The 15,841-nt window shown below is 41.7% G+C and overlaps 2 protein-coding genes across 2 annotated transcripts in view; one reads left to right on the top strand and one right to left on the bottom strand.

The window, feature by feature from the left end:
* ZNF277 (zinc finger protein 277) overlaps positions 1 to 2,622 on the bottom strand; it is a 37,651-nt gene extending 35,029 nt beyond the window's left edge. The window contains exon 1 of the mRNA XM_041471592.1: positions 2,572 to 2,622. Coding sequence (XP_041327526.1) covers positions 2,572 to 2,614 — 43 coding nt within the window. The 5' untranslated portion in view covers positions 2,615 to 2,622. The remainder of the gene's footprint in view (positions 1 to 2,571) is intronic.
* Positions 2,623 to 2,770: 148 nt separating this feature from the next.
* The window catches only part of DOCK4 (dedicator of cytokinesis 4), a 222,738-nt gene continuing 209,667 nt past the window's right edge, over positions 2,771 to 15,841 (top strand). Inside the window, exon 1 of the mRNA XM_041471554.1 lies at positions 2,771 to 3,018. Coding sequence (XP_041327488.1) covers positions 2,982 to 3,018 — 37 coding nt within the window. The 5' untranslated portion in view covers positions 2,771 to 2,981. The remainder of the gene's footprint in view (positions 3,019 to 15,841) is intronic.

Below are 15,841 nucleotides of genomic sequence, written 5' to 3'. Positions count from 1 at the left end.
GCTGTACTATCAGGAACAAATTCCAGCTTTCACTGGAGTACCCTCTAGGTAGAACAAAAAAAAAAAAGTAGATGTGCAAGACCAGTAAAACTTTTGTTTTTCAGAGTAAACTGAATATTCTTAAAAATGGGGTATGAGAGAGAGACATGGAAGGAATCAAACATGTTGTGCTTGGACATGGTGCACCTCAGCAGGAGGTGTTCAAAAGCACTTGAACACAAGAAGATCTTGAGTAGGAAACTATAAATGTCAGACTACTGATGTAACAATGAAAGACACACTTTCAGAAAAAATACTCATTTTAAAATCCTTTGACAGATACTGTAAGAAGTGTTGATATGCAGACAGAGCAAACCGTATTGTAGACAGTGATATACTTATTAAAAGCCACTTGGTGAAGGCTGCTGGAAGGAATTAACTAGAAAGCAACACTGTTGTGGATTAGAATATAAAAACACAGGCTTTTATCTAAATAGAATCAGCAAACCAGGAAATAGTATATTATTTAATTTTCCTCCATGTAAATGACACACCTCAGGTGCACATGCAAGTACAAGACAATGGTTTTGTAGAAGTTAAACCTCTGAATGAATAAAGATTTTGTTCAAAGGCAGAGAAATAAAAAATATTAGGGTGGGGTATTTATTTGCCCATGGACAATGTCATTTATACTCTTAAGATCTCTTAACCCTAAGTAACTGTGTTACAAACAAATCGTTTTGAAAAGGCTGTTTGAGCTATTGGGCACTCTTGCCTTTGTCCAAGGGAAGACTTAATGCTGAAGTCAGTCATGGTTAACATGAGACAGCAGTTACAAGGCTGGGCAAAATTTTATGACTCCCAGCCAGCATGCTGGCAGACCGGCCTTATGGGGAGATGAAGCACATGGATGTACATGAAAGTCTATAGGCTGACATAAAAGTTAATTTAGCCTGACATCTATTATTTTGATTTTCAACAGTGATTTTTTACATATTTCATTACCTAGAGACTCCAAATGACCTGCCAGGGGATGCAAAGTGAGTTTGGGACCAAAGACAGAGAAAGTATTTCAATGAGTGTTTGTGCTCAGTAAAAGGAAAACACACAGGCCTCTGAATTTCCATTTTCCTCAAAAAATTTCCCTTTTTTCTTTGAACTGGTGCCAGTGTCTTTACAAGAGTTATCTGAAAAAACCTCAGGGTAACTTCATCATCTCTAGTAGTCCACAGACCTATGTATAAACAGAAGAGTTGCACAGACTCAGGCACATGTTCTTTCCAAAAGTTAAAACAGCACAGCTTTGCTTCCAGGTGCAATTACACCAGTGTGGAAATGCTCTAAAAGGGTCTGGCTTTTCATGTATGAGTTTCACGCCAACATACTGTAACACAGAAATAAGGCAAGAGTACCACTCTAAATGCTAGCACAAGTTGATATTACTTTTATGAATAGAATAAGGGCATGTACTAGACAAACAACACAAATGTCACTTAAAAGACCACTCACTATCAAAGGCCCAAACACAGAATAAAAGTGCTCTAACTCTAGGTTTGAAACTGCCTGCTTGCACAAGACTTCCTTTCATTGTGTCCTTCACACTATTAATGACTTGACAGCAGAATTTAAAAGTCAGCCTGAACTGAAAGCTACTCTCCTGTCTTAAATGTGAAAACATTAAACTATTTTTTTTTCATTTGGATCAAATCAAAGAAACCCATAAAATCTCTAGATACCACTTCAGAATATTGATTTCACTGGAGAACACTTTTCTAAAACCAGACATACTATATACTCATTTTAGAGACAACTTGTACCTGGTAAGGCCTGTAAAGCAGCATCATTATCATTGGTTTTCTTCTCCCTTTTTTCTGTCTGTGCCTTTCCACAGGACCACAAGATATAACCCAGGCTGTTGCTCCTGCCTCTAAACACTCAGGTTTCTTTCAAAATGACCAGTGTAGCCTGAGGACTTCTTGCGGTTTATCTACACTGAGCTCTAGCTAAGCTGCTTCCAGGAGGGTGCAGACATACAGACCTCTCGACAAGGACACAAACCCTGCTGTTCCTGCTGCTTACGGCACCTGGCTTATGCCTGCAGTGATTCCCCACGGTCCATTTGTGCTCCTTGCTGTGCACTGCCTGCTTTGCACTATCTCTGCGTATGTGTGCGTTGACAAACGGATTTATGTGAGGAGCCAAAATGCTCCCCGGACCATCAGCCCCACCGCTCTGGCGCGCTGTCGGCATCAACTCCCTCTCCACCTCGATTCGCTGTAGGAAACTCTCCCTGTCGCCACAGTTCCGTGTGCCAAACGTGGAAGGACGGGCATCAATAGGACCAGAGCGACTCACGTCCCTGTAACCAGCGCGAAGAGAGTACGGGGCTCTCCGCGGAACCCCGCTCCGACGGGCACCAAGCGACCCCACCGCGCCGGGCCCCGGCGCTCCCGGCTGCTCCACACGTGTCCACCGCTCCCCATGCCTGGACGGCTGCGCCAGCCCCGTCCCACCGCCCAAGCCGGGATCGCGGAACGGAGGGAAGTGGGGGAGGGCAGTGCGAGACCCCCACGCCTCCCGCAGCGCACTCACCTCCCCGTGCCGCCGGTCCCGCAGCCCCACGGCACGCAGCCATGCCGCCGCCGCCGCCGCTCCGCCCGCCCGGCGCGGGGCGGCCCCGGGAGCCGCGCTCCGCCCCGCTCCGCCCCGGCGGGGAGCGCGGGGCCAGACGGGGCTCGTAGTCTCTCCCGCGGCCGCGGGCGACGAGGGGCGCGGCCGCATCGAGGCACTACGTTCCCCGGCGTGCAGCGGGACGGGGAATATAAGTGGCTGGCTGCGAGCGCGCTTCAGTCAGTCCGCCCGCCCGAACAATGCCTTCGACGCTGGGGCCGGGCAGCCGCGGCTGAGCGCGGCGGGAGCCCCGGGCAGCGGACGCGCTTGCCGGCCACCGCCGCCCCCGGTGGAGGGGCTGGCGGGGGAACGGGCGCTCGCACGCCGCGAGCATGTGGATACCCACGGAGCACGAGAAGTACGGCGTGGGTGAGTGCAAGAGAAGGCGAGCGGGGCAGCGTGCGGGCGAGGAGCGGCGCTGCCGGCGGGGAGCGCATCCCGGGCAGAGCGGGCTCGCCCCGCGGGGCGCTGCTGTCGTTTCCCGCTGGAGCGAAGGCAGCGCCCTGTGCCTGTGGGCGCTGCGGTGGGAGCCGAAGTCCTGTCAGGGCACGGGGGAGCGGCCCCTTCCCCGGGGGCACAACAAAGGGCGGCCGATGCCCAAGCCGCGGCTCCGGCGTCTCCCGCTGCTGCCAGGGGATGGGGCAGGGGCCGGTCCCCAGTCTCCGAGGCGGGCGCTCGGTTCTCCTTGCCGGCGCTGGGTGAAAAGGCTGGCGTTTCACGGGGAACAAAGCAGCCTAAAAACATCGCTGGCAGCGGCGACCCGGTGGGAGACGGTGTCCGCCGGCGGCCCGGCAAGGAGCGGCAACGGGGCCGCGGGCATTGTTCGCGCGTCGGGGGTTTTGTCGCTGCTTCGCTGGAAACCAGACAAAGTGTCGCTTGTGGGAGTCGCACTGCCTCGCCTGCTTGTTCCCCTCTGCCCGGTGCTGGGCTCTGAAGCCCGCGGGTTTGACTTGCGGAGTGATCGGAGAGACTCGCCGTGATTTTATTTTTCTTGGCACCGCCTACGCCAACACCCGGTGAGCGCCGGTCGCTCGTCCCGGACAATAGCCCCCTCTGACACGGGTGTAGCTGAACTGTTGTGCAGACCTGCCGGCGTAGTAGGCAGCTCTCCGTGTGTTTACGTCGCATTTGAACGCGGAGTTGTTGATACTGGAGAAAAGCGGGAGGAGCGCGGAGCCCTCCTTTGTGTGTGTGTGTGTATAGCAGCGCTGTGGCGAGCCGAGAGCGCGGGGCCGCTCCGTCCCATCTGGAGTTGAGCCCAGATGTTGCCGTCTTCCGAATGCTAAATGACATAGATCACCGAAGGGATTTTTTTTTCCTTGACTTCTTTATTTGTCAGGTCACAGCTGGGTTGCAAGATATTGATTAGTCCTGCCACCCGCCTTTCTTTACAAGGATGGGCAAGAGGCTTAAAAACCACTCTGGGACTCCCTGGAATGGCATGCTGGATATTAGCAGTCAAGTATTTCAAGCTGCAGCCCTCCTCTCCGTCTATTTGTTATTTTTATTTTTGATCCTAGTGTGCTATTTCACAACTAAAAGCATTCTCCCCCCGCCCCCGATATATGAGCTAAAAATCACGATCTTTCTTATATTGAAAAGAAGCAGATTAAACTGTTCCCCCTATTTGAATAACTATCCCATCTATGCTAAAGAGATGTCCCTTAAGTAAGCTTTTTTACGTTTAGTAACCCTTTTCAGGTACTTAGAGGTGAATTGCTCTTCAGCTCTGCCTTGCTTACCAGAGCTGGTGTCACTGAAATCTTACTCCTGCTAAAGAGATACAGTTGCAATTTCTCAACAGAGAGCTTCCTTTGGATCAAACACAAAATGTGGTCCACTACAAAGATTGTCTTTATTTGTGCAAATATAATATAGTCAACAAAACGATGTGTATTCTTATTTAAATTCATTTCCTGGTTTTCTGTGATTTGGCTTCCAAAGGCTATTCAAGGTAGTAACAAAAAGCCACTGTTCAAATTGGTTTCTCTGTACCCCTAGGATGGGAATGATACTATAGTTCAATATGACTATTGCAAAATGTTGGAATACTAACTTAAAGGAATTAAATTTTTCTCTTGGATTGCTTTTTATGCTATGTGCTCACTCACCTGCAGGATGAGTGCTGTCTGCAAAATCTTCACACCCAATTACCCTGTAAGCTATTGTACTACATAGCTGTGGAGGGGAGGCAGGAGAAAGGGTTGTATCTTGCTGTATAATTGTTTAAACTTTATATTAAGTGAACCTCATAAATCAAACTTGTATTTTGCACCACAGACCAACTTATGTGTTTTCTTTTTTTTTACTGATTGGATGATTACATTTCCAAACAGCTATTTTAATACCTGGATGTTTATCTGCTCTGGGAAAATGGGTGTGTTAGGAAACCCCTTTGAGAATCCCGATTAGTTGTACCAAGCGTGTGTATCCTTTATGCAAAGAGCTCAGGACTTGCATCAACATCAGACCTCATCTGCATTTTCAGTCTGAATGCTGCAGCACATGCTGTGTGCTGCACATTTCTACTGTGATGCCAAAATGGATGAATAACCAGACAACAGCCACCTGGTTGCACTGAAGGGTTGCTGGTGACCAGGTGGCTGTTGCTCACTTGCACGGCCTGACTGATCCCACTTTGAGGGGTAGCTAATACAAGTCACAGTCTTCTCTTCTATAATTTTTTTAACTTCTGCCTGCTAACTATTGATAATATCTGGTTGATTTTTTTCACTGGGCACGTTGCTTAACTCAGAGTTCATTTACTAATAGGCAGACACGCTGCTTGTTCATTTCATGGTAGACGTTCATGCTGCTGTGAGGAAAACACTACTGCACTTTTATGTGCCACCTTTTTTATTACAGTTGTGTGTTTTTATTTCCAAGGCTACAGATTTTGTCAGTTATGTTGTATTATCCCTCAGGATGCTAAAAGTGAAATAAGAATACTTCTCCATTATTGGGAATTTGCTTTGTCTGGGTTTTGATAGCTGTATTTTCAGAAGAGAAGGTTAAGCTTGCATATTTCACTTTGAAATTGCAAATGTTTTGAATCACACCTTCAGCTGTGGTGGCATTGTACAGAGGATCCTGTGGTCAGTTATGTGGAGTATTTAGCACAAAGTATGCTGATGAAAGGGTAGAAGAGGTAAGATTATTTTTTGCTGTTAATGATGTTTAAATCTGGTAGATGTCAAAGGGAGTTGACTTAGGTAAATACTGTATGCAGATTTATGTGAATTCAGAGCCCAAGAGAATCACAGATTCATCTAGGTTGGAAAAGACCTCCAGTATCATAGAGTCCAACCAATGACCAATATTGTTTAGAACAATAATCAAACACTTTTTTAAAATGAATAATTTAAGGTGACCTAGCTTTGGGTGCTCTACAGGCAGCGAAGCATTAAGTGTAGCTTTCAAAAGTGACTCTTACTGGTTGGTAGGTACTAGAAAATTTTAGCTATAATAAATAAATCACAGGGCTCAATACCTTGTAGCTGCTGTTTGGAGTAAAGAGAGAAGTTCTGTTTCATCCTCTATATACAGGATATTTGGGTTTTTTTGTCTCACCAGATCTGCATATTGCCATATCATCTGATTTCTGATTTACCTGAATCTGTAAGGGCGCAGTTATGTTTTCTGCAGAATAGGCGATTTACCCTTTTTCACTGAGCACAACATTTCTCAGCATTTTTCTGGAAGGCATTTTTTGGATTAGGGTGGAAAGATTAATTAAGGAGAATAATTAAAAGCAGTTGCTGAATGTATCACCTAATTTATAAGCAGGATGGTATTCCAGATGCTGAAGCTATTCTGTACAGCAAAATATACCATTTTAACTCTGCCAAGCTGAAATAGTGATTGATATTTTTAGTGTGGTTAAGCCATAAATGTGCCTTTCTGAGGAGGCCATGAAGTTTGGGCATCTCCTGGTTTATAGATGGAGAAGTGTAAGGTTCAAATGGGTTTGTACTGTAAGCTGAGGTTCAAAGGAGGAAGAAGACAGGGGCCTATTAGTTGATCACAGGAGCAGTATTGACTTGCTCATAGCCAAATGTCACATCAGTTGGCTTGTGTCCTGTTCTGAGTTGCAGCCAAACTAGTCTTGCTAGCAGTCCTCTTGAAAGATAGCAATGATATCCTTATCTCCATGCTGCAATCCCCTTTTTGACTGCAATTAACTTCACTGTAAATGAATTTGGTTTGTTCAGCTCAACAGTAGCTCTGTCAATAGCATGGTATAATGTTTTGTTAAACGTAAACACTTCATTTGCTTTTCCTGTGTGCCTCTTCAAACAGTAGAAATAAATTATTCAATCAAGCCTTATTTCCCCCATTCCTCTCCATTAATTTGGCCTCACATTTCTATGTAGAATTCACTTTGTGTTTTTGTCTTAGACTAATATATTTACTGAAAATGAGCTATATCCAAAACTTCTGTCAAGCTGTCTAAATAGCTATTGAGGCAGGGCAAAATATTATGTATTTGTGGGTTCATTTAACTAAGGGGCAGTTGAAGGGTGATTTTTGCTTTCTAGTTACAGCTTGTAACTGTCTATATTGTTGGTTACTTGAAAGCAAGTGGAGGTGAGGTACCGTAGGGCTCCAAGAATGAGGCTGACAGGATACCAGTGCTGCCTTTGCCTCACTGGGGCAGTGGGAGTCCATTATGAAATATTCCCCCAGTTCCAGCTATCTGAGATCACAAAGACCCACACATTTTCTATAGGAACATTTTTGACACATGACACATTTGTCATGGAGGCTTTTATATCGATTGAGTATGTCAGTCAAATAAAGGTGGTATTTTTTCTAGTCTTTTATGTAAGCAGTAACTTTCAATGTCTTCAAAAATGGAATTATCTCAACTTGCAGCTTTTGGACAAAAAAAATGACTGACTGTATTCTGTTGGAGTACAGAATATGAAGTTGAGATTCTTAAGTAATTTTTGGTCATAAGAATAGCCTTAGACTAAACAAATTAGGTGGTGGAATAAGGCCAAATTGAGATTTTAAAACTGATTTTAAAAAGCTGCCTCCAAAAGTCTGTAGACTTCCTTATGGGTTTGCAATGTTTTGAATTTTTTCACTATTTCCTAAGGACAGCTCAGAGCTGGCTGGCTTTGTTACCATGTTATATAGTGCCCTTTAGAGACCAAATTTTTTCCTGTTCTCGACATAGCTGAAGCTACTGAGGAAAATTTCTGGTGGTTATTTCATGGTTAGCTGTATACTGATGTCACTCTTTCTTCCTCTTTTGCTGTATTGAGGGTTTTTTACCACTGTTCTCACTGTTGGACTTGTGAGGCTGCTAGCTGGGCTGGATTTATCAAAATGTAATGGAACAATGGTGAATTAAATGATGTAAGCCATGAAGGTGAGAATGTGTTCTGCCTGTGGAAAAGGAGATTTTGGTATTTTTTTAATAACATAGGCTAATGCAATCTGTGATTGTTTCTGTATGCTCAGGCAGCATGAGATGGAGCCACTAACTTCTCTGTCCAGGAAGCTATAATTGGTTACTGACTCCTACCATGCAGAGCTCAGCAGCTTTTTGCGCTGCTGCAAGAGTGTCTGCCATTGACTCATCTCTTTGCTTCCCTAACCTGCACCCAGAAAGGAAACTGCAGAATAAAATTGGGTTTCGTGTTTGCAGCCTGGTACAATGCTGTCTATGATGTTCCAGAGTTCCCAGCTCATATCTGAGTGTAATTCACTGTGTAGGTTTTGTTCTATAAAGTTCTCTGTAATTTGAGTTTTGGGATAGCGGAAAATCCTGAGGAGAGCATTTGACTGCTTGGATCATTTGTGACACTTGAATGTATTCAGAAACTGAGACAAGGCACTTTGAGCAGACAGTTTGCACCCTTGGGAAATGTGTTACTTCATTTCTTTGGTTTTTAGAGACTTTGTGTTGTGGTGGGCTTTTTTTGTTGTTGTTGTTTTTGGGGTTTTTTTGTTTGTTTGTTTGTTTTTTTTAACTGGATTTGTTGGTTCTGTGAAAATACAGGGGAACAAACTTAATAATCCATCAAAGCCTGGTTCTCCACAGAAGGGTTGAAATGCAAAAGTTTTGCTTCAATTTCATGGAATTTCTTTTGTTACTCTGGGATTTTTTTTTTTTTTCTTCATGTAACTGGGCATCATTGAATAACCTTTTGTTTTGCTTTTCTTCATTTTCTTGCTATCTGTTTGTAAGGAGCTGAGCAGAATGACTTTGAGGTGACCATCATCCACTACCCAGTGATTTGGAAGCCAGGTGACTAACCTGGTGGGAAATGTCTCTTTTTTTATTTATTTGTCACACACATTCAATTTGTCTTAAATATCTCTAGCATTATGTAATACACAGGATTGCTTTTTATTTTTTTTTTTCCTGAACGTGATCAATAAAAATGTAGAAAAATGTTTAGGAAGAGTTTTGGGAGATGTAATTTGCACTGCTTTCCCAAGTCCAGGTCAACTCTAGCTGTCACTTCTGAAACATATTTGCAATATGCTTTTTAAAATGCTTATAGCAGAGCCTCTACTACTTCTGTAGTCAGTGCTTAGCAATTTCATTACCTAGTAAGTGTTTAGCACTGGATTAGTTTGCCTCTTGAATGTATCATTATGTACATATGAAGACTTGCCAGGACTTTTCCTAGTATGAAGTAGCTCCACTTATTTCATTCTTTCCTTGTAGATGATATGTTCTTATCTATGACCAATTGATCCATGTTCAAAACTGGGCAGGGAAACTCTATCAGATAAAGCATGAGCGTCTTTGTGTGTGCTTTGGGTGATGTGTCTCTTCTGCTTGTCATTGCTGGTGTGCCATTTGTTCCTTTTGCAGGAGCGTTGCTCTGCTCCGTTCAGTCGGGAGCTGCTCATCAATCCTTCAGATCCTTTTCCGGAGTACGGCTGTCTAGACAGTCGCTCTTCCATCCTGGATTTGTCAGCTGATGATTTCTGCTTATGTGTCTTTACTGAATGGCACTTCTCTTCTGTGCTATTTATTCCAGTTGTCAGCCACACTGACTCCCAAATTTCCCTTCTCTCATGTGCCTGTTGGAATCACCCTGTTTGACAGGTTTGAGAGACGAAATTTAGGAACTGTATTCACTAGCAGAAGCAGATCTTTTCATGAGAAGCAAAGATGCTTGGAAGCACAATGATTTGCCATTAGTTTGCATTTGTTTGTTTAAAGGAATGTGTTTTTCAGATCTTTACAGTGACAAGAGACCAAAGTCAGCTGCTTGCAGTTTCTCTTCATAACGCATTTTTCTGGTTACTCAGAATTTGTTCCCAGTTATATAGTTTAAAGATGATATGGTAACTTGACAACTTTGCATTTTTGGGCACCTGAAATGTTTTGTTTAAAAGTAATGCTGATCTAACTTCCAGATGCTCCTGGGTAAATAGGAGAGCTGCAAACAGTGTAGCTGTGAAAGTCACCTCTGCTATAGGGACAAAGAAACAAGCTTGGATTTTGCAATCTGTCATGCATTGTGCTTGCTCTTTTTTGTTGTTTTGAGTAAGTAAGTAGGATAAAATTAGTTTTACCGTATTAAAAAAAATCAAGTCTTATTGTAGGGAAAAAAACCCCTTGCTGATACTGATTACACCTTTCACCTTTCTCCAGTTAAAGAAACAAGTCAACTTATTTGTTTTGGATTCACATGCAATTATTTATCTACTTTAATTGTAACTACTGAAGTTACTTCAACTAAAAGTAAGGTGTGTTTACTCAGTACAAAGAATTTTGTTTTCTTTATAGTTTTTGTGTAAAAACCCACACTAGTAGATGAGGTAATAAAACTGAAAATGGAGTTGTTAATTACCTAGGCTCACTTAAGGTGTTTGAGGAATAAATTTATTTCAGTTCTGCTTTTTGTGTTACTGGATTTCAAGTGTGTGTTTTTGTGCTTTCAAGGCTCTGAAAGGAGGTGGTGGCTGGTCTAATGCAATCAGTAGCTAAATCATGTGCCTGTTCAGGTCTTTCTGCAGCAGAGGAGAAATGTGGTGCCCTTTGAAATCCGTTGCTTGGGTTTTCTTGATTTGAATTTTATTGTTTGTAAGGAGTTATGTTATAGACTATATAAGTGTGCAGTATTTGTACTTTTATGAGGTAGCCTTCATACTTCTGTAGGTGATGTTACCCATAAAATAAAGACTATAAACTTTTTCTTGAGAAAAGCCCTGTGTGAAGATGGCTATTGGGTTTTAAGTGTACTATCTATATTTTGGAGAAAAATATAGCATGGGGTAACTTAAATGTCAGCAGAACCAAATTCACAGTGATTTAAATGTCACTATGAACCACTGTAATCCATAGGTACAACTATGAGGAGCACTCTCACACTTTTAGGTGCAGCTGTGAGGTATGGTGCTTGAAACTAAGCAGGACAGAGATGGGCCACGGGTTGTAAATGCTATTTTTTGGTAAGTGATAGTGGTAGTTTTGATGGGAAATAAAGTTGAATAATATTTTGTATCTTCAAGGAATATGTCTCTTTTCCTAGGCTGCATGGTTCCTTTCTTCACCTCTGTACTACGCCTGTCAATACTTAGAGAATACAGAGCTTGACATGCAGTTTGTGTCTTTGCATGGGATTTAGAAGTGCTCCTTCTGGTGTTAAGATTGTTTCCTCTTACTCAGATAAAGAAGAAATACGAATCTGTATTTTTGAAACAATGTCATGGACAACAGTTGGCAGAGCTGCTCTGTTATTCATGGTTAATAGTGGAAACTTCTTAAACATTCTTCACTTATCTGTTTCTTCCCCATTCCTCTTCATTCGCCCCCTGCCCCCAGCTTCCTTCCTTTTTTTTGGTCTGTAAAACTTAGGACAAAAAAAGAGGAAATCCTAAGGTGGAAAACAGAAGATCCCTGTTCTTCTGTTTCAGTGTAAGAAGCACGTGTCAGTTCTCTATGGGGTTTGTAACCTCTATTTTTCCACCTACCCCTATCAGAAAAAAAAAACCCAAAACCAAAAAACTAGCTGATTATAAGTCAACCCAAAATGATATTGATATCCTCTTTTTCATTTGGAGTAAGAAGACTTGAATGCTTTTTTCTCATTAGACCATTAGGTTTAAGTTCTCAGCTGTGTTGAACAAATGGGCTTATTCCTATTGCTTGCCAGGTTAAATAGGTGAAGTAAGGGCAGACGTATCTGCCTGCACATATTTTGCTATTTTATTTGTCTTGGTGAAATATGCTGGTGGTAATAGTATGCATGTCAAATTACAGATTCTCTGGTTGTTTCCATTACTGGAAAGCTCAATTAAATCACTTAAATTTAGATAATTTTTTTTCAGATTGAATTGGAAGACAGAAGATTTATATGTGAAAAAGACAACAGATAAGTTAGGCTTTTTGTAATGATTTAATTATCCAAAGACAATTTCTTTTCACCAATTAATTAAAAAAGCATTGTAAGAGATACTGAAAATATGTAAAATATCAGAATAATATGTGGTTTTCCAGGCAAATGTGTGGTGTTCTTGCATGTAAGACAGCTATTGGCTTTGGAGTTTAATCTTCTTTGGAGATAGTGTTTGGAAATGTAACATGGTAAGCAACATTCTGAGGAATTTGAGGTAATGGATTCTCCAGCCTCAGACATGGTGACATGGAAATCACACATTCCATAACTGCCTGCAGTGTTACTTCTTTTTAGCTGCTGTCAGTGGTTGCTTCTAGAAAATACTACTGTTTTATTGGTTTATTTTTTTAGAAATATGAATAATAGCTTTATCTCAACCTGAGCAATTATAATGTGCTTCAAGAAGCAATACATAAAACTTGTTCTATGGATGAAAAGCCTTGGCTTCCTGGTGCCATGAAGGATGAGTAGTGTCAGTCTTGCTGTTCCTGCCTCCCTGTTGCTCAGTGCTGGACTGAATCTATTGCTTTTGTATCTTCAAGCTTAAGTGTACTCTTGCTTGTTTACATTCAGAAAATTCCTGAGGAAGCCTTTAAGACTGAAAATTGTTGATTTTTAATGTGTTTGCATGCAAAGAAAAGCATTCCTTTGTTTCACTTCTGCAAAGACTCAGTTCTGCCAAATTGCCTGGGGCTTGAATAGCAGTGCCTCTAAAAATGTATATTTAATAGGTGTATTAAGTGGCATCAGTTTTAATGGCTGAGATAAAGTGTATCTGTTAAGCAGGCACAAATTATGTTGGTCCCTGTTTTCCCAATCTAATCTGAAAAATGTAACCTAGGAAATAGGAAAAGTGCAGCTGCAACATTAGAAAAATTGCACTGGTTTTCATCATGATTCTTACAAATATCTGTTTGGATTTATATTGATAAATATTGCCTCTAGCTCTTTTTGAGCAGCCAGTTAACAGCATCATAATTGACATGCAAATAGGGTTGTACAGATGATAGAAATCTGTGGTGTTTATCAGTGTGCTTTGCCTCTTTTTGAGTTCCCCAGCAAAATAGTGACCAAATAGAAAGGGACTGGACTGATGAGGAGGTGCCTCTTTTCAGAGAAGCAAAGGTCCAGAATAAACCTATTTAGCTGATATGTACTGAATGGACTCTTAAATAAGCAAGTTAGGATCTTTTGGTTAGTCTATGAAGTGGATTTATTGTTTGCAGAGCCATCATAAGTTTGGCTTGTTAATGACATCTGTAAAATACCGTTTATGCTTTTATGTGCCTTATGCAAAACCTTAAAAAGCACTCTGCAGGCTACAAATAGCAGGTTTTGCGTAGGCTATGAATATGCACAGCTATCCTAACAAATGTTAAAGTAATCCAGGAAACTCAGAATAGCATATTGTCTTGATTATATGCATGTGGTAAGACTTTGTTGAGCAGAAATTGTCTGGGGAGAGGCCAGCATGACCATGGCCAGGCCAGCTCTGGGGCTCACCCAGCTCTGGCCATGTGCTTCCCCCTATGCCTTTGTAACAGCTTCTTTTCTTGAAGAGAAATTGAGAGAGCTGATCTGGCTGAAAACTAATAACTTTTTTTTGGCAGGGAGGTATTTACACTGCATCAGCACCTCTAGCGTTGCCGTTGCCTCTTCAGTTAGCATAGACTGGGGAATAAATTTGAGGAAGGGGCCTTGACAGTTTCTCCTTCTAACTATCTCTGCTAGTCTTGTCCCATTTCTTCTTTGCTGTGGCTATTTCTGTGTTAGCTCTCCTGGAAACCATCAGTGGAATGCCTGAGCCACAGTCATGTTCCCTCCTGGCTCTTCTCTGTCTCTGATCTCATTTGTCTCACTTCTGTCTGTCAGTTTTTTAGGTCTGAAAACTACGACTCAAGCTTAGAGAAAATACTCTTTGGTTAATTATGCATTGTTTGTTTTGTACCAAAATAAGTTTTGGATACATAACAAGAGCCTTCAGCACAGGAGGAATTGTTTGATTTGGCTATGATCTATGGGTACCAGACTTCTCAGTGTCTGTTAAATATGAAACAGCATCCTTACAACTTTTCTGGTATGGTAGCTGTAAAGCTGGGGCATCACATGTAGTATCATACTGGAGGCATTTTCTTCAGTGTCTTCTCCCCTTCTAAATTAGTCTAGTTTTGAACTGACTTACTGTGTTCAATGCATTTTTAAAATCAAAAACACACTCTGGGAGTGGGTGTGTTTAATGTATAGAAATGTATGAGAATAGGAACTGGAATGCCATACAACAACTGTGGTTGTACTTTTTTTCCCAGTTTCCTCAAATTGTCAGTCACCTTGCTTCTGCTACTTTAATTACAAAGTGTGTTTTTGACCAGTTGTCAAACAAGGTTTTGAATTTGTGTGTCCCTGCTGTTCAGCCCTATCACAATGAACTGGGAGGTGAGGAGGAGAGAAAAGGAGCTATCATATGTCTGATAATTGTTTTTTGGCTCATATCCAGGGCTCTGTTTATAAGGAGTTCTATAGTGTGATCTTAAAATATGTAACTTGTCTGAAAATGTCAATATTTACTTTTCTCATGAAGTCTTGATTTGTTGAAGTACCTTTAAAATTTTAGGGGCAAATAGTTGCTATCAGACATCAGTGTTCCTATTGCTTTTTGCAAAGGCAGTTTAGATAACCCTTAGCCTTTACATCTGTATTCATGTTACCTTTTTTTTGTTTTTTTTAAACAACTCGGTTTGCAAAAGGAAGTGTTTGGTGGGTGATATGTTTATGGAAGATTAGATACAAAGACAACTTCATGATAAAATATGAAAGTGGTTTTGAAAGGAATAGCTTGGTCTCCTCAGATCTATATTTAATAGGAAAGCTGTTTGAGCAGATCTGGTTTGGCTTCTTTTTAGTTACAAAGGTTGGATACTGAGTAATTCCATCATGCAGTCATTTTTCTTCCTCTCCAGAGGAATTTACCTCCAGAAATTCATCCGTGTGTAGTTCAGTCATAAAATACTTTTACTTTTTCCTAGTATTAGTTATTTTGTACTAGCTACAAAGAAATTTGTGTTCTGTATGGATGTTGACTTAATGAACATACGAGGCATTCCTGCAGCCTGTGGTATGTCACGGGGGCCCTGGGGAGCTGAGAGGAATGCTGGGGCTTCAGATACCGCACTGAAACGCTGACACTGCTGCTGTGAAATGTTGCAGCACACAAACAGTGTAGCATACCTGATTTAAATACCTCGAATTCCCCAAGCTTAGAGATGGAGCAGAATTGCATAGAATTTGCTTTGTAATCTCATGTCAAGCTCTCTTCAAGGCAGCATTATACACTCGTGCGTGAGTGGGTGAATAGCACTTGGCAGGCTCTGCTGGCACTTGGCTCTTCTAACGTCTCCTGCAATAATGACTTAGAAGCAGAACTTCTACCCTTCCCCCTGCTTCATTTACCCATGTGCTTCTCCCAAATACAATGATTTTTGTACTTTCTGTGCAATGTCAATTTCAGGCAAAATTAGCTTAAATTTCTCATAACATGAAAAAGAAATTTACCTGCACAGCTGTGTGGAGATATAGACAAAGACCTAATAATGCTAATTGTTTTGTGGTTAATTGCAAACTGTTTTTTACCTAGAAACCTTTTTCATGTTAACCTTGCAAAGGTGAACTGCTATAATTCATGAATAATGTGACCTGAAAACACTTATGTTAAGTATGTATTTTATTTGTATTTTTGGAGGGGCTTTTTTGATAAATGTGGACGCAGGTTATTGTATCAGTATCAATTGGAAATGAAGGGAGACTTGGATGCATGTGCCTACAAA

The sequence above is a fragment of the Pyrgilauda ruficollis genome, unplaced genomic scaffold, assembly GCF_017590135.1.
Source record: "Pyrgilauda ruficollis isolate IOZ18807 unplaced genomic scaffold, ASM1759013v1 scaffold27, whole genome shotgun sequence".
Taxonomy (NCBI): Eukaryota; Metazoa; Chordata; class Aves; order Passeriformes; family Passeridae; genus Pyrgilauda; species Pyrgilauda ruficollis.
The sequence above is the reverse complement of the archived record's forward strand: the minus strand, read 5'-3'. Positions and strand labels throughout refer to the sequence as shown.